This window comes from Lonchura striata, chromosome Z (assembly GCF_050655825.1).
Source record: "Lonchura striata isolate lonStrDom1 chromosome Z, ASM5065582v1, whole genome shotgun sequence".
Lineage (NCBI taxonomy): Eukaryota > Metazoa > Chordata > Aves > Passeriformes > Estrildidae > Lonchura > Lonchura striata.
Window position 1 is genome coordinate 16,800,361 of NC_140740.1, and position 23,131 is coordinate 16,823,491.

At 35.5% G+C, this 23,131-nt stretch overlaps 1 protein-coding gene and 1 long non-coding RNA gene across 5 annotated transcripts in view; one reads left to right on the forward strand and one right to left on the reverse strand.

The window, feature by feature from the left end:
* LOC146763667 (uncharacterized) overlaps positions 1-23,131 on the forward strand; it is an 82,487-nt gene that overhangs the window by 10,613 nt on the left and 48,743 nt on the right. The window contains exons 3-4 of one of the 3 annotated variants that reach the window (XR_014951245.1): positions 45-2,567; positions 9,844-9,917. This is a non-coding gene — a long non-coding RNA (uncharacterized LOC146763667). Of the gene's footprint in view, positions 1-44; positions 22,708-23,131 lie in introns of those variants that run through there. The other 2 variants (XR_014951244.1, XR_014951243.1) reach the window with 2 other exon arrangements.
* ALDH1A1 (aldehyde dehydrogenase 1 family member A1) overlaps positions 10,751-23,131 on the reverse strand; it is a 31,060-nt gene continuing 18,679 nt past the window's right edge. Inside the window, exons 7-13 of one of the 2 annotated variants that reach the window (XM_021541520.3) lie at positions 21,280-21,393; positions 19,571-19,673; positions 18,701-18,885; positions 17,036-17,200; positions 15,104-15,261; positions 13,507-13,581; positions 10,751-11,347 (exon numbers count right to left, since the gene is read on the reverse strand). In XM_021541520.3, the coding sequence (XP_021397195.1) occupies positions 11,275-11,347; positions 13,507-13,581; positions 15,104-15,261; positions 17,036-17,200; positions 18,701-18,885; positions 19,571-19,673; positions 21,280-21,393 (873 nt within the window). In that variant the 3' untranslated portion in view covers positions 10,751-11,274. The remainder of the gene's footprint in view (positions 11,348-13,506; positions 13,582-15,103; positions 15,262-17,035; positions 17,201-18,700; positions 18,886-19,570; positions 19,674-21,279; positions 21,394-23,131) is intronic. The other variant, XM_085566566.1, reaches the window with a different exon arrangement.

A 23,131-nucleotide genomic window follows, 5' to 3' on the forward strand; every position in this document is an offset into this window, starting at 1 on the left:
CAAACAATGAAAAACTGAACTGTTGTTTTCTCCCCTCTTGGCAGGGCATCCTTGAAAGGAAAATCTTAAAATCAGTCTGTCCATCCATGCATTGGTGGTGAGAGCACTGTGCATGGAAAGGAGAAGGGTCACCATGGCAAACTTTTCTCCGGGCAGTGCCATGTGTGACATGGAAACACAGGATGTGGAGCTGTGTTTCTTGGGGGGGTCTGTGGCACAGGAGAGACTCTGTTCCCTCAATGGACTGAGTATCGATTGTCTGGAGGGTGGAAACCTGATTGGGGTCCAGATTGTGTCTCACTGTGGTTTGTTGGAGTTGGGTGGTGGGGGGAGGAATGTTTTGCAAGGTTTTCATTTGATCTTTGTGTGGTTTTTTTTTCCCTTCTTTAGTTTTCTCTTTTCTTTTGTAGTAGTAGCTTAATAAAGTTTTTTTCTGTTATTAAGCTTGGGCCTGCTTTGCTCTGTTCTAGATTCCACTTCACAGCATTCAAGGGAGGGATCACATTTTCATGGGGGCACTGGCATTGTGCCAGTGTCAAACCATGACACTGGGTCATCCCAAAGCACACAGCACAGGATTGTGTCCAGACAGTTCTTAGTCTTCCTCCAGTGACGGAGATTCCACAGTGTCTCCGGGCAATCTATTCCAGTGCATGTAAATAAGTTTTTCCTATGCAGGTGGAACTTCCTGTGCATCAGTTTCTGCCCATTTCCCCTTGTCCTACTGCTCAGCACCCCAAAGAAGAGCCTGGCTCCATCCTCTTGGCATCCTCCCTGCAGATACTTGCACTGATGAGATCCCCTCTCAGTTCTCTCTTCTTGAGGCTGAACAGGCCCAACTCCCTCAGCCTTTCCTCAGAAGAGAGATATTGCAGTCCTTTAACCATTTTTGTACCACTGCCCTGGCCTCATTCCTGGAGTTCCATGTCCTTGTTGTGCTGAGGAGCCCAGAACTGGACACAGCACTCACAGGGCTGAGCAGAAGGGCAGGATCACCTCCCTTGAGCTGCTGGCAGTGCTCTTCCTGATGCACCCCAGGACACCACTGGCCTTCTTGGCCACACAGACACGCTGCAGGTTCATGGACAACTTGTCCACCAGGATCCCCAGGTCCTTATCCACAGAGCAGCTCTCCAGCAGGTCAGCCCAGTCTGTGCTGGTGCATGGAGTGGTGCAGGATCAAGCGTTTGCCCTTGCTGAACGTCAGAATTTTCCTCTCTGCCCATCTCTCCTGCCTGTTGAGGACCCTCTGAAGGGCTGCACAGCACTTGGGTGTCAGCCACTCCTCCCAGCTCAGAGTAATCAGATGCTGAGGAGGCATCTGCCCCTTCATTGAAGACAGTGATACTGGGCCCAATATTGGACTTTGACTGATGCCTACAATGATAGGCCTCCAACTCTTCCCTGTGCCACTGATTACCAGCTTTCGACATCTACCATTCAGCCATTTTCATCATCAAGATCACTTGTTTTCACAGCATCCTTGTTATAAATATTTTACTACTTATGTAGCATTATCTGGCTGTGTATCTTTATGGTGTGTCAAAGATACATAGCAGAATCACACATTTTACTTTTCAAGTGATGTATAATCTCTGCTCCTGTGATGAGCTTTGGATAAATACCAGCAAGGCCACTTGAATTGGTTCTTTTCATTTGGCTTCTTTTGCTAGGGTTAGTCTACAAATACATGGCCGTCCAGAGCAACTCAGCTGAGACGTCTCTGTTAGATGGTCAAGGAATTGGTGGATAACTTTTCTGTCAGCTCCACCTAGCAGAGAGATACAACTGACGGTCAGTACCCAATTCCACAAAACAGGCATATAATTTCCACTTTCATGGCTTCCATTCAGAGTAACAGAGTAAAATTTTTCCTCTTCCAGCTACCTTGTCTGAAATTGATGAAGGTTTCAGTGAACATATCTTTCCACTAGAAAAATTGTTCTGGTACCCATATGTCTGCTAGAGTATTCATAGATATACTTAAAACTTGATTGTTTCAAGTGCCGAAAGCTAGGCTATTTAATGCATGCCTAAACTGCACAAGAAGTAATGAACTCAGTCTCAGGCTGAAATCCAGTGAGCTGCAAGCTTTGCAGATCACAGTATGAACAGTCAGATTAAGACTCCCATTTTTCTGTCCTAGGATCCTGCTGGCAAATAGATTTTTTTGTGCAGGACTCCAGTGTCCAGTCTCTGACCTTAGATTTTTCCCATTGTCTTTTGCCTCTCCAGAAAATGTCACTAAAGCAACCTGCTCTGTAGATGGCACTTTCTGCTTTTCTCCTGTTTCTCTAAAAGCAAAGCATCTGTACCAGAGACAGACGCCAGAGCCCAGTGGGGACAGGCTGTTCCCTGAATATGCAGGAAACTTACTACTTAACCTGTGTGCTATGTTTAGTTGCCTATTGGATAAATTCCAGCAATCAGTTTTGCAATTGTTATCTTGGTGCTTAGCACACAAGATTTTTCAGCTTTCGTTTCAACATTCTTAAAATGCTTACTTGGATATTGAAAGCTCAGTATACCCCCTGGAAATATTTGCAGACAGCAAGGATATGTTACAGGTAACATTCATGCTATTTTGTCGGTCTTCTAGGTGTGTTCTAGGAGAGATTGCCATGAAGAAAAAAAAATAAATTAAAGAAAAAACCAATTTTTACTGTAGTTCTGCATATAATTTATATGGGATTCTGGCATAAAATGTGTTATTTTCTTTCAGGGAGAAATGAAATTTAGGATATTTCAATTCTAGGTTAAAATGGAATCCTTTCTTGTTCTGCAGAACTTAATTCAAGTGTTTCTTATTGTACTGACAGACAAGGCAAGTTACAGTATTTCCGTGAGGCAAGGATTATTTCCTTTTTATAAATCCTTCTGCAGGTACTCTTTTGACAGAATATTTTTCTTCACCTATTTTTTTTTGTTGCTGTTGTTGTTGAGGAAGTTTTTGCATTACATTATGGCAAAGGACAAATGTATTTACCACAAAGTTGAAAAAGACCCATCTGTCACAAGTGTCATAGGAGCAGAAATAGATGTTCAAAAAATTCTTGAAATCCACATTAATAACTGCATCAAGGATTGAGCTGAACACCATCCTACATATTAGTAGATTATCTGTGGATGATTCTGCTCTTTTTTGCATCTCTTTGATTAGTATTGGCAAGAAAGGAGAAAGTATAATAAAATAACACATCAGTTAAACAAACTATTTGCTCTACCTTTCTGCATAGGTTCACAAACAGCTTCTTTTCCTTTGCTTGCTGTGGAGTGTCACTGTCAATATTACTGATGTCTGCAGGCATTTAAGCCTTTTGGACTTGCTTTTCTTTTAACTTTAATATTAGCTATCAATTCTCTGAATCTATTCATTATGGCTAGTGTGATTTTTTTTCTCAAGTCTAAATTTTTCGTATGGATATGCTGACCTCAAGTCTTCCTGGAACTGTACTTCTTAAGGGAATACAAAAGGAAAACCCATAAATCTTAGGACCTGGACTTTTTAGGTGATGGTTTAAAAATATCATGGGGATGTTTCATTTACATTTGCTTTCAAATTTTATAACTAAAAATGCATTCTTACAAATGCTAGAACTTCATAATTGACCATATTTTCTGCCTGTTAAATAATACAAGATATTTTATTTCTACCTCAGTGAAAGGTAGTTTTCTGTATCAAATCCATACTGGCAGTACACCTTTTCTCTTGAAATAAAAATATATCCTCCCTCCTCAGTAGGATTCTTGTTTTATTTTATGTCTTTTTTTTTTTTTTTTTTCTGATTTCTTTTTCAAGCTTTGTTGTTTTAAGTTTGTAAAGCTTTTAGGAGACAAAATCTTGTCCACCTTCTTCCCTGGAGTACCTCTGCCTTCATCTGATTATTGTGAATGAGATTTGACCTTGCAATTGTGGATTCTACCAGGTGATTGTAGTTAATTGTCACACACATTCTGTGCATCAATACTTTAAGGAAGCGAGATTTCTTGTAGAGAAACAAAAAAGTAAACAGATTATTTTTGTTTAATTATGTAATGTCTTATTTATACATAGTTCTTATATTTTAAGAATTTTTGATTTAAATATTTAACTTATTTCTGGATTCTTTAAAGTGATATACTCTTTTTTCTGTCCTCACATTTCTTTTACGTTTTCCTGGATAAATACCACTGTTACTAGTCTCAACTTCAAAAGAATTTATTCCACAAATAAATTCTATTCAACACAAAGATCAGTTTTAAAGATATGCATTTTCTTTCAGTATAAAAGAGTTAAAAGTGTGTCATTCAGACTATGTTTTTGGAAGTTAAAGTAGTAATGTCATGCAAACAGTTCTGAGGGAGTAAAGCACTAGATTCCAATGAAGAACTTCTGCACAGAGCATATCAATGTTCACAGGAGATATTTCTCTGAATGACAAGGTTATCTGAAGCCATCAAAATTAATGCTAGTGACAGCTGACATTCTTCAAAAATACTCTGTTTAAAAAATATTAGTAGATGGGACTGAAAATTTTGTGAAGGCTAAAGAGTGTTCAGAAGTGGTCTCTGCTATTGACAAAGCAGTGCCAGCTTGGATAATTCTGAATGCTAAGTTTAACAGTGAAAAAGATCAGACTTTGCTAGATTTGGTAGTGATGGAAAGTTTTGGACTTGAGGAGTAAATAATTTTAATACACAACTGGCTTCTCCCATACAGGTCTTCAAATTACATTAAGGAACTCCTAATGAGCTGTGAATCTCTTCTTTCCAGATACTTTCCAGCTGCATTAGTGCCATAAACCCCCCAAAAAATCTGCATCAGACTGACTTACCCCACTCTTCTCACAGGCAGTTGCTTGTTTACCAGGGAAGTATGCAAAGGAAGAGGCAATGATATCATTGTGACCTTGACCTGGGCAGGCGTGTTTGGTGAGACAGAGAAGGCATATGTCTTTTTCTTCCTGTATGTCTGATCTGTCAAATTTTTTTATTTTTATAATCTCCTTCTATGAAATAAAATTTTGCCATGGTCTGGAAAATATACTCCATAATAAAATGACTTACATAGGAACTCATATTTGTGTTGCACACGATTAGTACTTAAATTTAGGTTTTTCTTTCAGTAAAGTATAAACAGGAAAAACAGGAAATAAATAGCATGTGCAACAAACAAGTCTCATAAAAATTTATTCATTTGGATAAAAAGTTTAAAAGGTGGTCTTCTGGTGTCCATAAAGTTATGCATTTAAACAGCCCAATTTCTAGCATTAAAAAAGACAGTGGAGGTTAGCTATAAAGACTATATATTCTCAGAGGCAGGGAAAATAAAAGCATAAAACATTGAAGGTTTTAGAAAGGCTGTCTTAGTGATGGCTAGTGCATCACATATAGAAAAGGACTCAGTCTAGGTGATTTTTGAGATAATGACATATTGTCAGACATGGTCTATTTTGTATCTATTTTGTATAAGATAATGTAGACCTCTCTGAAGAGGAGTGCAGTTACAAAGTGAAGACTGAAGAAGCCTATTGTGAGGAAAACACATATCCTCCCTTACTGAGTGTAAGGTTTATACTCCTAGGATAATTTCTCAAAGAGCTGTACCTCTCTTTAGGGTTAATGGCATTTTTCTTTTTCTTTTTATAAGTAGAATAAAATAATTAATATTGGAAAATACCTCTAAGATCATTGAATTCAATTTTCTTCTGTTTTTTTGCTGAGGTCTAGGACAAACAAAAGAAAGCCTTACTCTTCCCTCAGAACATCAGCAAAAACATAAGACATGAAACAGGCTGTTTATCAGACTGCAAGGTATCTTTAGCTCAATAGAGGGGACTCCTTCCATAATGGCTAATTTGCATGTAAATAACTCCAAAATGTTATTTCTCAATCATATTAAAGGGACATTAGCAAAAAAAGCTGTGTTTAGCCTTTTTTTTCCTTACATGGAATTTCTTTTTGCTAGCTGCAAATACTCCTCTCCTCTACCTCCTTACTCTTAGTTAGACCATGATTGTTCATTCACAGGAACTTTTGTCTTTAAAAGATTGCCATCAACACAGTAGGCTAAGATTCTTTATGTAAGAGTCAGCTCTTTAGCACACACAGTGCTTACACACACCATGCCTGTCCATGGTATGAGTTCTAAAGTAGGTGCTAACATGTCTGTGCATAGGACATATTTATGCTCCAAATAGAAGGTTCACATGACACTTTCATTCTTTTGTTCCACACTCCCAAAAAGGCTTTGTTGTTCTTGAATATAGGTAATTGTGGACAGTGTTGTTTGTTCTCACTTGGTTCACTTATTTTCCTGTCAGACATTTTTCTCTTACAAGGGCAATACATCTGAAATATTGTTCAAATTTTGCCAGTATCATTCTTGCTGTCACTGTAGCGAATTCCTTAGCCATAAGCATAGGGCACTACATACTATAAGGAGGTGTATTCAGAATGAATGTAGAATCCAAAATAACAGGTCACCAACATGCAAGACCATAGGTAAGGCCTCAATAGTTTGTAACATTTGGCAAGGTTTGAAGACACTGTTTTGTTTGCTGCAGCAGGGGTTGTGCTGTATGGGCCATGTTGTATTATCAAAGTAGTATGTGAAATGGCACTCATAAAGAATGTGAGAAAGTAAGGTATTTTTCTGTGCTGATAGTGAGAGGAAGGTAGTCAGGTCCCACTATGTTAAATGACTTGAAAGCTTGTCAGAGTGTGTCAAATTGCTCTTCATGGCGAGAGCCATCTTGGATTGGGGTGTTTTGATAATTTGTAAATGTGAAGCAATTATTTAGTCATAATCTTATGCCCCACATATAGCTATAAGCAATATGAGAATATAAACTAAAATAAGAAAAAAAACCCTATCATTGCTGCTATCTGTTCCAGCTTTCTTCCTTTAAAAAAATCCTCAGTACTGATAATTTTTCTTGTGAGAGCTGGCTACTTCTATTGAGCTTCTGTCAAGGACAGCCTTATGGTATTTTGGCTAATACTTCTGCCAAATCTCTTTGCTTTGTCTGCTAGTGATGTGCAAAACCAGCTATCATCTCTTCCTCCTGCACAGCCAGTTTATAGTACTATGTTGTTGAAGCACATGTCCAACTGCTGCTGATTTCTCTAACCTCCTATTTATTGTATTAAACAAAAAAAAAAAGGCATAAACAAAGGCGTAAAACAAAACATAAAGAGGCTCCTTCAAAAGACCCCAAAGTGGTGCTGACACACATATATACAGTCTCTCACAGAATGTTCTAGAAGCCTTCTGGCCAATCACAAAGTGTTGATCTGCATGGCCAATTCCCAGTTGGTCCCAGAACCGTTTGTAAGACCTTTGCTCCTCACCATAAGCTTCCTGGTTATCATGAGTTGTGGCTTCTTATTTCTTGAGGCCAAATGTTTCTTTGTTGTGGCTGTGTGGCCACTCTCCAGTCCATTCCCTCCAGGACAAACTTACACTGTATAGGTATCATTGTTGCTGCTCTTTGGGGATTGTTTCATAAGCTGGACTTTCAACAGTCAAATCACCTTCTACACAGTTCTATTTATTTATTAGATCATTTTCCTGCCCTATGCAATATTAAACTGACTGACTTGGTTTATGTCATGCTTAACAAGTTCATGTTAAATCTTTCAAAATTATAATGAGATCTTACAGTGAGATCTTTAATAATCTCATGGTGATCCTTTGCTTTTGTTCCTCATTGGACTTATACTTCTGTTACTGCTCCCTTCCTTTTCTCCTCTTTTTCTTGTACTTGTCTTTTCTGCACTTATCCTTTGTGTCCCAGATGGCCTACTCTTCTCCCCAAAAACCCTTTTGGCTGCCAAGTTCACATCTTTCAAATTCTTCCCTAAAACCTATTTCATCAGGGAATTTTCACTTTTTATCCAAACCAGATGCCTTTTTTGCTCTGAATATTTTTTCTATATCTTTTCTTGTCTGTCTTAAGGCCAGCATATCTGGTAGTCCAGGATTATCAGTAATTTTCTTTCGTGAAACAGAATGATAATTCCTTAAAAATTCACTGTTTTGACTGAAATAGCCTAAGGCAGCCTCTATCCTTCTGTTGCCATTCAAAAGCTTCCTCTCTCTTAAAAAAAATTATTCTGTTGGAGGCAGGGAAAGGGGCAGGGATCACCTCAGTGTTGGCAAGAAAATAGCCCTAAGGAGTCCATGTTTCTAGAGTTTGCTTTTCTATGTGGTATAAAATTCCTTGAAACAAAAAACTTTCCAGTAAAACTACAAAATCATGTCCTTGGTCATACTTCCATGAATGTTAAAGTTATGCTTTTATTAGTGTTAAGGGATTAGAAAAAGAGTTTACTAGGAAAAGAAATAATCCCACTTAAATCTGCTGGAATGTTGCTCTACATTATTTACCTAGATAGCCATTGCCTTCAAGAACTATTGGAAAAATATAATGATCTCAAAAATGAAATAAAAATTTAATAACTGCTGCTGACATTAGCAGTCAGTTTTCAGGGGCCTTGAAAGGACATGCGGATTTCTCTTGTTAAATTTCATCCTTTGTGAAATACTCACTACAGCTTCACTAACATTATAAGAATATTTACATAGAGATCAACTAGTGCTCTTATGTTTCATTCCAGTAAATTTCAATGGTGCTGCTTTGGCACATAATGGGAGTAACATGATAACGATTCAATCCCAGAATGAAAGGGTTTCCTTAATCTCCTGTGTAATATTTGCAGAGTTTAAGTCCTCATTTATTCCTGTTCAGATCAGAAATCATCATACCCATGCATAGATGTAATTCAAAGACATAGCAAAGATATTTCACCATCAGATGGAGACTCGAATACTAGGAACATAATTACAAACACTTTGAAAGGACATTTCTTTTATTACAGAGTGATTAGTACTAGCAGTACTACAGTTCTGAGAGAAATCCACCTCTAAGACAGTAAACTGGCAGTTGAGGAACAAATAGGACCTTTTTTTTTTTTTTTTTTTTTTTTTTGGCTTGGGCATCATTCTACACTGTGAACAAATGTACTTATGTAAGTTAGACTGAACTATGAAATTTATTGGACCCTTGTTTGCCTTCTTCAAACACATTTCAGCTCTTTAAGGGAAGGACACACATATTGAATTCCTAAAGCTTACAGCCAAAGAGTGTATCTCTTTGCATAGCCATCTCTTGGGAACAACTTCAGTGTGTCATCACATCAATCCAAATCTCTATTTGACTCTGATGAAAACTTTGGGTGTTAAACCTCAGCTGAATATCTTTGCCTCTCTCCCTTTCTACCACTCTCTTTCTCTTCCCCTGCCCCCACCATACACCATATACACATGAAAACACTTCTCTGACTCAAAGCATTTGAAATATGGCAATTTCAAGTTGCTACTAGATGTCACATTTTGATTACATTGAAAAAATAAAATTGACAGAACAATTGACAGAACACGACCATTGCCAGCTTTCTTTTATCTATCAAGACTGTCAGACAGGAACTAAAATACTTATTTACAATATTGTTGGGAACACCATTAAAATATTTTAGACATTCTAAGGAGAAAATATATATGTATATATGCTACAAGGGTCCAGTTGGTCCTTCTCCTATAGCCCTGTATTATGCTGTGTTTTCCCTTTCCTTGTGTTATATTCCAAAGTCACTCTTTGCTTGGGCTTGCAGTCACAGGCACCATGGGTAGGACTGGATTTGCATGCCTGTGCTGCCAAAGGACACTCTGACCAGCCCTAGTCTGCTTCTAAGACTTGAATGGTTACAGTGGTTGGACCATACCAGAAACCATGTGTGAGCCTGCTGGCTTAATGTCACCAAAAGCAAATCTCATTCTGCTCCCTTGTATCCTTCTTCCAGGGAAAGAGGTTAAGTTGGGAAGATCAGGAATATAGTTTCAGAATTGTCTTCCTGATCCATGAGAAAATTAAGAGGTAAGCTAAATGTAATTTGACTTATTTATCCTTTGAAATTTCTATTTTTGAATGCAAATGCAGAATTTGAATGGTAAAGATTTTTGAGGACCCACCAACTCTACAAATGGTTTTTCATTTATTTTAAAATATGAAGTCCTTGTTTTCAAATCTGTTTTCACTAATACTGTGTTCATTGCCACTTTTGAAGACTTTCAGATAATTTTGCTATTCTTTTCTTATCAGCAACTTATTTTTAAAGATTTTTGGGTTTTTTTTTACTTTGCCATTTGTTTTTATTTCTGTTCTTTCTTCTGTCTACTATCCTCTGCAGAAAAATCTTTGCTAATTATTTCATAGTACACTATTACTTTCGATTTACTCTTCCTTCTTTTCCTTTATTAGTCTTTTACTTGTTTCTTATATGGGACCAGAATTCAATTTGTTTGAAAACTATGTCTTATGAAGTTACTTCATAAGTTACTTCATAAGAGGAGGAAAGAAGAGGGAAGACAGGCAAGTTACATGAAAGTATGTGGGTACAGGAGAAATATAGCAGGTATAAATCACAAAGGAGATTGCCTTCCCTCCCCTTCCCTCCTCTTTCTCTTCACTGTTTCTTGCTCATATGTCTATTAAGATTTGTTATGTACTTACCACTGCAAAGCCAAGTGCTGGTTCTTTGCAAATTATCTACTTTCCAGTTATAATACTGGCAAAATACTGAGGTCTTTAGCCTCCACATAGCAGATGTAGTTTATTTCTGATAACCTGAACACACCACTGATGCCTCTGTGATACATTTTACATTGTTAAACTGATGTAATAGAAAAGACCAATGAAGGGAGAAGTACTAGGTTTTGTAGGTGAATTTTAATATTTTTTTAACATTATACAGGTTACATTCACATAGAATGGTGAAAAACTTTAATAGTCTGAGACATTTATCTATAGAAACATAGAAACATCTGCTAACTACTCTTTAGTGTTTTTGTTAAGGCCACAAAGCAAATGCAAAGAGAACTTGACATCTAACATGTACAAAACCACATAAATTTAAACTGTACTTGTAAAATATACTGAAAAAGGAAAATTTTCATAACACTACAGAGAACTACAACTGCAAACAAGAGTAGATCTTTCTGTATTTTAATTTTAAAATGAGTTAGCTGTGAACCAGACATTAAAGATATCTTTTCATAATTAATCACATTATCTTTTTCTATGCTATTCCTTATATTGTTAATGTAACAAGATACCTCTTATACAGTCAGAAAGCAGAAAAGTTAATGCATCGCTTGGACAACAAAACAGTTAAGAATTCAGATAGCCTTTTCATATTCATTTGAAGATGTTAATTCCTGCACCTCAAACAACATTACGAGTTCTTTTGAGGGATTTTGATGGTGACAGTCTTAACTTCTGTGTATTCATGAAGTCCATATTCTCCCCTAGATAAAAGAGAACCAAGAGCAGCATTTTTACTAATGCTTTTTATATGAGTTTTCTTCTGGATAGGATTTTCAGTGGTAGTGCACAATTGGCTGGATATATAGCGAGTACACTGGACATATTTGGAAGACAGCTGTGCAGCTAGACTGCAGCTGGAAACCTTTTGAAAAGCTACAGCAACAGTCTCCTGAGAAAAATGGCAGGGAGAGTAGTTTTATTTCTGTGGGTGATGTTTAATTTAGAGTGTTTCTAAACTGGATTTCTGTACAGCAAATCAAGAGCATGTTAGATCTTCACAAGTATGTTCATCAAGTTATTTGTAAAGCTCTTCCTCTGATGTCAAGAGCTTTCTCCAAAGTCAAAGAATAGGAACTTCATCTCAAATAAATGGGGGACAAAATTATTCCATGATGAAAACTGAGACAGTGAAAGAGAGTTCAAATCTTTGGCATGTTATGAGCATGTTTCCAGCATGTTTCACCTTTGTGTTTTCAGTGATGAGAAGAAGCTTGTTTGTACTCCTAACTATGTGACATCTGATGTACTCAAACTATTTAGATACAATTGATTGCTGTGTGGAACAAGGGTTTTGCTACACTATAATATTACACAGTTCTCACTGCTGTCTTATTAAATAAATATATAAGCAAAAAAGGAATCTGTGCTCAGGACACCTGTTCTGGGTGAAAATGTTTACAGATTCCTTTCATTTCTGGAGAGGAGTTTTGTTAGTATATGACATTCGGTAGTTTAATTCATAATGGCATTATCACTCCAAGAATTATATGGATAATTTTATTCTAGGATAAAGGAAGTCAGTGGTTTAACCCAACTGCTTCCTAATTTTTTCAGTGTAGGTTTTGCACACATATTTCCACTTCTCTGAAATGGTTGTCCCATATTTACAAATTTTCTCATTACAGACATCTATCTGGTGATGATTTTTTCCTTGTCCTATAATGGGAATATTTTTATTGATCTCTTAGCTGGGAATTTGAACCTGAAAACTTTGTTAGCATGAAATATTCATTTCTTCAACATTCACTGTTTTAGAGAAAATTTTTGATAGTCTATAATTTCCAGCAAATAAATCCAAAAAGTATTTCTGAAAAAGACTGTAATTCAGAATTTATTATCTCCCAATTATTGGCACACACACCCAACAAAGGAAAAGCTGTAGTTGATAAAAATGGCCTAAATTATTTAAGGGTTTCAATTTCCAGGTTTCTAGAGCTCTCAACAATGACTTGACTGTTTCCTTTGAAGTCAGTGGGAGCTTTGCCATCAGAAGCAGATTGTGCCCAGTGATGAGCAAGTCTGAAAAAACTACCCTTTATCTATGAAGAAACTACATAAAGAGAAGCTCTGAATTGCCTCACCTATATATATATATATATATATTTAATCACTTCTATGGTTCATTAAAAGTGTTACGTATTTATCTTAATAAAAAAAGAAGGCTTATGTATACTGATTTTACTCATTGCTTTATGTCTAGTTTTTTCTTGTACATATGGCACTTTTAACAAAAAATGCAAGTAAGACTGGATATGATTCAAGTTGAAACTGGATTAAAATTCAGGGGTTTGAAAAAATTTGATTAGTTTATAATATATGTGTGCTACTCTGCTTCTATTCTGGGGAAAAAAAAGGTCCAAAGACTACAGAGGATTATTGTCATCAAAACATTTGCCCTGGCTGGCACATACTGTAAAAATATTAGTTTCACAAATTTTAACTGAAAAATCTTGCTTAAATCAAGGATTTTGGAAAGTCATGTGTTTTCAAAACCTAGCATTTAAAGAGGATTTCACAAACTACCCACAGATTAATCTAAAAGAAAATGAGACTTTCTCTATATATGCAAAAACTGTAAACCATAAACACAATGGTCAGTTTTGCTTACCAGTATATTGCAACCATGATAGACTGCAAATTAGTCATATTAAAAAATGTGCCTCTAAGAAATTTACTTATTTATTTTGTAAAGGAATTGCTGGTTGACATTGCCTCTGACAACATGATGCTTCTAAGCACTCTAGACACTTATTTGCCAAAATCTCAAACTGGACATCCTAGTTGTGCATATTTTAAGTCAGGGTTTGGAATTTCATTTTGAATTTCCTGTGAATCCACAGCTTTAAAAGTATTTACTTACATTTCTCGTCCATTTCCTGACATCTTAAAACCTCCAAAGGGACACTGAGCAGAGAGTGCACTATAGCAATTAACCCTGGAAGAACATGAAAATTGCTTTTGACAGTGCGAAACAATTTTTTTTCACTTCTGAAAAATCATAGGTTTTCTATTACCACCAAAAAGCCTATGGTCATAGTCACAAACAACATCTAAGTATATTTGCAAAAATAAATGTAGTTTGAAGTTGAGATAAATGAAGCATCAAAAGCAACTACAGTTATTATTAGAGTACTAAAACTGAGCAAGGGTCTTCAAGCCGAGAGATAGTCATATCTTTCTCTGATCATTGCAATAAAATTTCTGATTTGTACATAAGCTCTCTCCCAAAAGGTTACCCACAGATAAGTGTTCTGCAGAAGAGTTTATCTACTCTTCCAATAGGTAAACTCAGGACAACTTCACTATATATTTAGGAAAATCTGTCTGGTTCTCAGTTAAACCTTATTTTGCATTGTGGTTGAGAAAACAAAGACAAAATAATGACTAAGAAAGGAATTTCACAGGCAAATTTTTAGGTATGAAGAATTTTGGCAAAATATGCATCCCATTTCCCTGCTGAGAAGCTCTTTATGTCTTACAACCTTGTCAAATCAAATATTCTCTGTTTGCATATCTTATATTCTATCCTCCTTGCCACTCTACTGGTTTCAACAAAAGAGATTCTGTTCATAGCTAAGGATTCCTAGACCACCAATCATGTAAGAGCAAATCCCAAATATTCCACTTCTATTCTAAACTTTCTTCCATATAAGGAATACAAACTCTGAAGGTGAGACTGTTAACTTATTTTTGGAAAGCTTATGTTCTTAGATCACAGGACTTGGGCAGGAATTTGTGCTAGTTACAAGTGCTTTCAGATAAAATGTAAATTGGACACAGGTTTTGCATTCAAGAAAAATTGGTTGTTCTCCTTCTGATGCATTGAAATAACTGTAGGGAAATGCAGGTCTTTGTCAATGATTGTCATTAGACCCTCTATGCCTCCAAGCTTTCATTTTCCCATTTCTTAGCTTTTTATTTCCCAGCTCCATATAGGATCCCTCTTCTTTTCTATTGCTGGAAATAGCTGTCCTTGTAGTAATTCTCCTAGCTTCTGTATCTTTCTTTGTTCAATCACATTTTGTCAATCTTTCCCATTACAGAATGGGAAAGGCTTTGCCCAGGCAAATGGCCACTGAACTTCAGATAATTAACTTTTTACACAATACCAAAACTGATCTCATTAATTATCTATTGAATGGTCCCCAGATCCTGAAGTAATGGGTACTCTGATAGCATTTTCTTTTGTTCTCTTTTTAGCAAGTAAATTTCCTTTTTTTTTTTTTTTTTTGACTAAGTTTATCAGAAAATGGTATGATGACTAGCAAGAAGTAATTGTTTAGCAACACATTAAATAGGGAAACGTGGGAAAGATAAACAGAACAATGATCTACATCTAACAATGATGACAAGGAATAAATATTAAAAAAACACCCAAAATACTGTGAATTTGTCTTACAATTTGTGCCACTGACACCTGAAGATCTAAAGTAAGAATTTAAAAAAGCTTTACTTACCATACTGTTCCAGCCTGAAGGGCAGCTGCAAATGTCAATGCTTTGTCAATGTCTTTGGTAAAAACTGCTGCTGCTAAGCCATAGGTGGTATTATTTGCCCTCCTGATAACTTCATCTATGGTTTTAAACTTCATGATTTGTTGAACAGGTCCAAATATCTGTATCAAACACATGTAAACATATGAAGTGAACTAGAAAACTTACTATTTGAAGTAATTTTTGGTTTTATGTTTACTTCTGTTAGATGGCCTTATTCCTGAATTCATTCAGTCAAGAGTGAATAAAGTTCTAAAAAAGACTATAAATATGCATAAAGAGTTTTGCAATATGAAGGGAGTCAAGATTACCTATTATAAATAGTTCATAAAACAATAAATGAACAATGGAAACAAATAAACAATGATCAAAAAGCACCCATCATAAACGTAGTTAATATGGTGTTGTTACAGTGTGCTACTCGTTACCTACAAACTTGTGTTTTCTGGACAAACTCCATTTTTAAAGTCAAGAAAGACATTCAATATTTCATTCACCTAAATCTACTATTAGAATTCTATACCTGCAAGTAGCTGCACAACTGAGAATGCTAACAAGTTAAACTACTGATTCTACTTTCCATGTGGGTGTCAAGTAAGAGAATAGTCCTTCAGGTTCAGCGTTCCTGTTACCATTGTTCAGAGCTCTCAGCCAGAGGTACCCATGCCTATCACAGAACACTAAGAACATTATATGTAGGCTGACGGGGGCATTACAACATTTAACTAATTATATTTCCATAGTCTGTGAGCTTTCTACTTGACTGAATTTTAGTGCTGGCTTCTAGCTAGAGTTCAAAGGATTGATTTGCACAGATCAGAAAACCACTGGACATTAGTCCAGTGTTCAAATTGTGAGCTTCAAAACTCATATATTCTTTAAATATTATTTTATTTGGTACTGCTGACTATATTATTTATTTATTATTTATTTGGTACTGCTGACCAAAGGGTAACAGAACTGTGAAAAAATTGTAACTGTGCTGTTTTCTACTTGACTCATAGTATGGTGGAAACAATCCAAATTCTGTCTCATACAGGCCTATCATGTTTTACAACACTTTTCCTGTCACAATTCATTCTAAATGCTGTGGTGTTAATTTTAACTCAGGCTGTCGGCTCTTGCTGGATGTAGCAGGTGTGTTTAGGAGACTGCATCAGCTTTCTAATATGAAGTAGTATAATGGACACCAATTGCAGCCCAATTGCAGAAGTTATTAATAAAAGTAAATGTAAAAAAAAGAACAGCAAAGAGGTCATGACTTGACTTTGGGTCTTTGTGTACAGAACTAGCTCAGATGGCAGCTGAGCATTCCCAAATGTCTCTGGTTCCTTCCAGACAGTCACTGGTGCTCTAGAGTTGTCATCTTAGTTGGGACAGTAGCAGATTCTTTAATGAAGTGTAGACACATCTGCAAACTGATCTAAGTAATCCCACAGGGGCAAAATGAAATGCCACAAACAAAATGCCTCTGGAAGCACAATCCTATTAGTTTTTCACGTTGCAAAGTTACCACCTGGCACATATGAAAACCAAGTAGCTCCTTAGGCAGTGTAGAACATTCATAAGCTGTGCCTCCAAGGTTTACAGGTCACTGTGACATTGATATGTGAGACATGGGCAGTATGGAGTAATGCAAATAATCCAAACCCCAGCATTTATCTATTGTGGGAGCCCTTGCTGGCAGGGCAGCCTCATACTCTTCTCCCTCCTTGAGCAATCTGGTGAAATGGGCGCCAGAAAACAACAAAAGCACTTTAAACAGCACCAGGATGGAACAGCAGGTTTAATGGGAGAATTTTCATGTAGTCACTTGACCTTCTAAATGAATATTTTCTATAGATATTTAAATAGACAACTTCCAGTGAGAGAAGAAACTACTGAAAATTTATTTACCTCTTCTTTGGCGATGCGCATATCATCTGTAACATTAGAAAAAACTGTGGGCTGGATGAAGTAACCCTTGTCTCCCCATGGACCTCCTCCACATTCCAATTTGGCTCCTTCTTTTTTCCCACTCTCAATTAGCTCCAGGATTTTTTTATACTGCTCCTTATCAATCTAAATGAAAATATATTTCAGGAATGAAAACAACACACACTGATAACAGTTGGTCTTCTAGCTTATTAATCAAGAATAATGTCCCTATGAGCTGGAGAAAAATATAGCTTTTTCTCTGTGACAATACACCACAGAGAATAGATCTGCCACAGGTTATAATTTTTTGTTTCTAGAAAAAGTTACTCTAGAAAGCACAACAAGGATCTGATGACAAAGAGGGATATTTGACATAACTACCATAAAAGAAATGTAGCTATACCCATAATTACAATTTTCTATTAAATGGGATCATACCCATTTAATGGAAAATTTTACCTAGTTCTAAAGGGAGTACATTTTCTAAACTGTAAAATAGTTAAGCTTCAGCTAAAGGTTGCTAAGAATAAAAATAAGTCAAAAAAGGGAAATTATGAGGCTGGACAAGAAAAGAGTCTTTATGCTCATTCAAATATTTTTATTATTGCTTTTTTCACATGTTCAACTCCCTTAATTTTTTAGTAAGAGTGTATTTACATCTCTCATTTAAATTGTTAGCATGAAATTCAAACTCAAAGCCACAATAATATGAGAGAGCATTTCTGTTAATTTTATATTAGCTGTACACTAGACAAAGAGAGTTTACTTTTTTGAATCTTCCTGCCTTTTGCCTTTTAAATTTATTCTGCTGAATTTATTTTCTTGTATCAAAACATATTCCAGGATACCAAAATAATATTTTTAAATTTCTCAAATCTTTTGTGGCTTGGAGTACATTTTTTTCCAATTTACTGGTTGTCTTTTATTATTCAAAATGACTGTGATAACCAATAAAGAATATGTTACTCCATCAAATGCATGGGAGTGGTTTTATCTCCTAATTTTTCTTTGTCTCTACTATAGCACTTTTCCCCATGCTTTTATTCCATGTCCTGCAGTATAAACTGATGTGGGAATAAGACTAGATGAGAATTAGTGTAATAGTGTTGAGTTCAAAGCATTTTGGTAGCAATAGTTTTTAATGTTGCATTTTAACATTCATTTGATGGGAAAGCTGTTGGTATGATCTTTTAACAAAAGGAGAAAAAAAAACCCTTGCATTTTAATTGTGTAATATTCTATAACTGAGGGCATCATAATGAAAGTCTAGGGCCTTGAAAAAGGAAAAGATATTGAAAGTCATTTCTTCAAGCTAGTCACTTACAGTGGCACTATCTGAATGAAAAGTTAGCAAGCTCTAACATGACATAGGTGATTGTACTTGCTCTTTTACAAATCTTGCATTGGAGCTTTCTCAAAGCAGTTCAATGTTTTATAATTGTTACTCTTCAATAATAAAAAGAGAAAGAGACCTTAGGCCTATGATATTTGTACAAACAACAATCCATCTAATTTCTTCCTCTTTGTACTCCAGACTAACCTCTACAAAACTGTACTTAACCTTGAAAATACTTCAACAGTAGGTTTAGAAAGACATAGTGGTGTCATGACAGAATTAGGCTGAAAACATCTAGTATTACTCACTTGAGGGCCTTGCTGTACACCAGGCTTCAAAGGATCCCCAAGAGTATACTTCTTTGCTCTTTCAATGCTTCGGCGAACAAACTCATCATAAATAGGCTCTTCCACAAAAATCCTAGATCCTGCTATACAACACTGTCCCTGATGATAGAACAGACCAATATGGGCAAATTCCACAGCAGAGTCCACTGCAAAGAAACACAAAATTCATAAGATCATAAACCTGAATTGTCACGTCATAAATTCTTTACTAACCTTTGTCATCCATCTAATTTCCCTTTCTAGCACTTTTTATATTTATGGCTCTTTAAAACACAGATATACAACCATTTACTTTTGTCTAAACTACCCTTCTCAAGAGCATCATGACCCCTAGCTGAAAATACATTCAGATATTCTGTGGGAAATGTAGATTTATATATATTATATATATATATATATATATATTATATATATATTTATATATATTATATATATTAAATATTTGCCCTGTCAGGAGTATCAAGAAGAGTATTCAGACATAAGGGTAATAAACCTGTTTAAGATTCTTCTATCTTCTTTTCATTCTGCATTCATGCTTCATTAGGATGATCATTAATTACATTAGGAGTGAACAGTCTTTCAGAGCTCTACATCTATTCAGGAGCAATCGATTTTGGTGGCAATCTAACTTAAAATTATAGCATAACCAGAAAACATTAAAAATTAGTTCTTTTTTGAAAAGGTTAAAATAATTTAATAATAATAATTTATTTTAAAATAATTTAATAATAATTTAATTTAAAATAATTTACTGACAAGAAATGAAGGGAAAAAGAAAAAGCACATTGGATTTGTAATAGTACTAGTTCATATAATAAAGTTGCTACTAACAATCTGCATCTGCAAATATAATGTTAGGACTTTTTCCTCCAAGTTCCAAGGTAACTCTCTTCAGATTGCTCTTCCCTGCTGCTTCTTTAATCAGTTTGCCAACCTAAAAAGTAGGAAGAGGACAGCTTCATGTCAAAAAGTTCATAATGACCTCTATAATACTTTTCTGATTTCCTCAAAAGTGAAAATCAGTTAAGAGATTTTTATTATCCCAGTAATAAAATGAAAAATAAGTTAAAATAAAACAACTGAAAAGAGTCAGGGTACAGGGGACTTGTACCCTATGAACTAGAAATGTTTTCTAGAAGAGTTTCCTCCTGTGATGTTAACTGCCAAAGATACATGGTGGTTTTTTTGGTTACTACCACTCTACATGCACGTATCTCTAATCTAAAGCAGGCACAGGTTGCTGCTTCACCTGTTACTCCCATTAGGTTAAAAATCTTATGTTTTATGCATGAAAGGCTCTTTAATGTACAAAGTTTATGAGAAAATCTACATTGGCTGCACTCTTCCTCTTTTCAATTTCTCTCTTGGATGGATGAAGAGGAGAAAATGAACACTGACAGGCTAGAACCCCTACCCTGCTTTTTTCTACTGATTGAAGGAACTTCTTACTGTGAATTGCCCTGGAAAAACTGTGAAGGAAAAATCTGCTTCTAGTTCTCGTGTCTTTGGTATCTGCCTGTGTGTAGCAGCCATCAGGCAACCTTCCTCCGTCAGCCTTCCTGCCATCATTTCTCATTGCTAAATTGTACTCCTGGAAGAGAACAGTCACCAAACTAGAACAGACCCTCTGGTCCATGTGCCTTTGGAGGTTCACTGGGCACTGGGAACTATAGTTGTCACTGCCTGTTGGGATATTTCTCAGATGTAAGAGTTTTGCGTTGTTTTTATTTCCCATTACTGTAGAGCTGAAGGTTTCTAAAAGTAAACATAGCTATTGCACTCATTGCGTACTGATCTCTGACATGAAGCAATGATATTTGTCTTTGGAGTCTATATCCAAGAAGCTGAGACCAGATGGCAGCTTTTCCATTTAGCATGCATTTAGACAGACAATATAATGAGCTGTATCAAAGAAATAGCTAATCCTTAATCCTATCTATATCAAAGAAATAGCTAATACTTAATCCTAGTTATAGCCTGTAATGAGAAATATTCAATTATAGCACTCACAGTTCTTCAGAATGAAGGTTAGGGAAAATTAACAGTGAGCTTCCATTTAAACAGCTACATATGCAAACACTATTCTAAGACCACCCAGATGGTACTAAGTATCACTGAAATACCAAAAATCTGTCACCTCACCTAATGTGTGCAGACCGTAGAATGAGATTTCCTAGGTACCTTCCTGTCATCCCATTGTTATTAAACTCAAAGATAACAGAACTTCTTAAAAAAATAATGTTATGAAAAAGTTTTGGTTTAAAGGAGTAAGACTTAAAATATGCTTGGTATACTAGGACCTACTGTATCTCATGAACTGCCTTTGTTTAAAAGGCTTTCCAGCGATACAAACATTGTTGATATATGTTTAAAGTTAATAATAACCAACAAATCATTAAACAGACTTTGTTTAACAAACCAGCAGCCTTAAGAAAGAAGAGAGTTAAAATAATTATACAGAATAAGTTAGGCATTAAATCATTGCTGGGAATCAGAGGGGCACATTTCCTGCTTATATTTTCTTGCATTTGTTATAGTACCTCTGTAGAGCCTGTGAAAGCTACTTTATCTATATCCATGTGGTGAGAAATTGCTGCTCCAGCGGTAGGTCCAAAGCCTGGCACAATATTCACTACTCCAGGTGGAAATCCTGCCTGAATTGGAAGAAAGAATCTTGTAACTCTGGGGAAGGATAATAACAATAAGAACATGTGTTACCTGGTCTTCCATTTTCAGTTCTCCAGCCATGTTTTCTTAGCCCTTAATTTCTTAGAATAAATATATTTTTTGTCAACCCCAGAGCCCCATAAGGTTTCATTTTCACATTATTTACATCGTCTTTCACCTGTCTTTTATGTTATTGAACTATCTCTTTATTTTTTCTCCAAAGAACAAATTACTTTAGATCTTTTTCAGTGCCATTTTTGAATAAATATTTTTTAAAATTTTTTTCACATCTATAAATAAATATTTCTTACTTTCACATCTGCTTCATTAAAGCTGTTTTTTATCAATATATGTGCTTGCTGACTTCTGCACATTGATCTCCATGCTAGATGGAATTTAATTAATGATCTGCTACTGAAATTCTGTTAAGAAAAATGATGGAACTCTGGATGCAGGTTGAAAGTACAGTGGGCAACATAAGAGTTTACAGCAAAAAAGAGCCAGATCATCAGCTACCAAGCATGAACAAGTTGCTTGATAGTTTCAATATTTATTGAAAGTTGATCTACTGATAGTTTCAATAAGTATTGATAGTTTCAAATCTTGCACATTTTTTATGCAAATAAGCTTTTCCTATGGTTCAAAACAAATGCATTGTTTCCCATAAATCCTGGTTTAGATATGTTCAATTCACAGTAAAATAAGTTATTTTCTTCCAGCATCTTGTCGGGTAAACTCCAAGGATATTCGAAGAGTAGATGGAATTTTTTGGTTCATGAAGCAGCTGCACAATCTCAATGACACTTGTGAAACCCAGAATTAAAATATCAAATAGATTAATATCCTGCATTATCACTTCAAAAAATCTCTTTATAGCCCTAAACAGGACTTTATAGTTACATACAGAAGCTCCATATTTTTTGGAAAATGGTGAATTTCAGGTGGTGAGTTGGAGCTCTTAAAACTCATGTCCTGAATTTTGGATACCAGGTTGTTACTCTTGTTCAAGCAACTTTTATTCTTTACAGTTTCATGCTCAGATACAGTCTGCCAATGCTTGCTATGCTAATTTAATTTCCCAGATAAATATTTACCCTGAAATTGATGAGACAATGTTCTTTCCATTTCCTTAGCATTGTCTTTCTTACTTAATTTGTGTTGAGAAATCTCCCTTTAAGCATTTAATTTCCATGTTTGTTTTAGGAGCTCTTCTCTATATATTAGTAAGGAAGCCTTGTGAGTGCTATTAAGGAAGATAATGAAAGTTATCAGAAGAGACTATATATATATATATATATATTTTTTTTTTATAAATGGGAATTTGGGAATTAGAATGTTAAATTATATATTCAGGAATTTTCACAAGTCTAAAGCAGATATTGAAGTGATCACTTGCAGGGATTTGGCCTCCAATGTATTTTTGATATTCTGGATACTTAGCATATTCTGAGTTTTCCTTTCAATAAATCAGAATATCACAATAGATACTTAATTAGATCATATCAGAATTTAATTACTTTCCCTGTAAAGTTACTTTTTTCAGAGAAATACACTTTCAGATACTTATTATTAAAAATTAATAGAGAAGGTTTCTCTGATATTTTTAAAAGGTATTCCTCCTCCCCATTATTATCTAATAGCATTTACCATGTGGTGCAATAGTAGGACATGGCTCTAGTTAGATAATAATTTAGTTTCTGTGTAATATTAACACACAACCAGTCA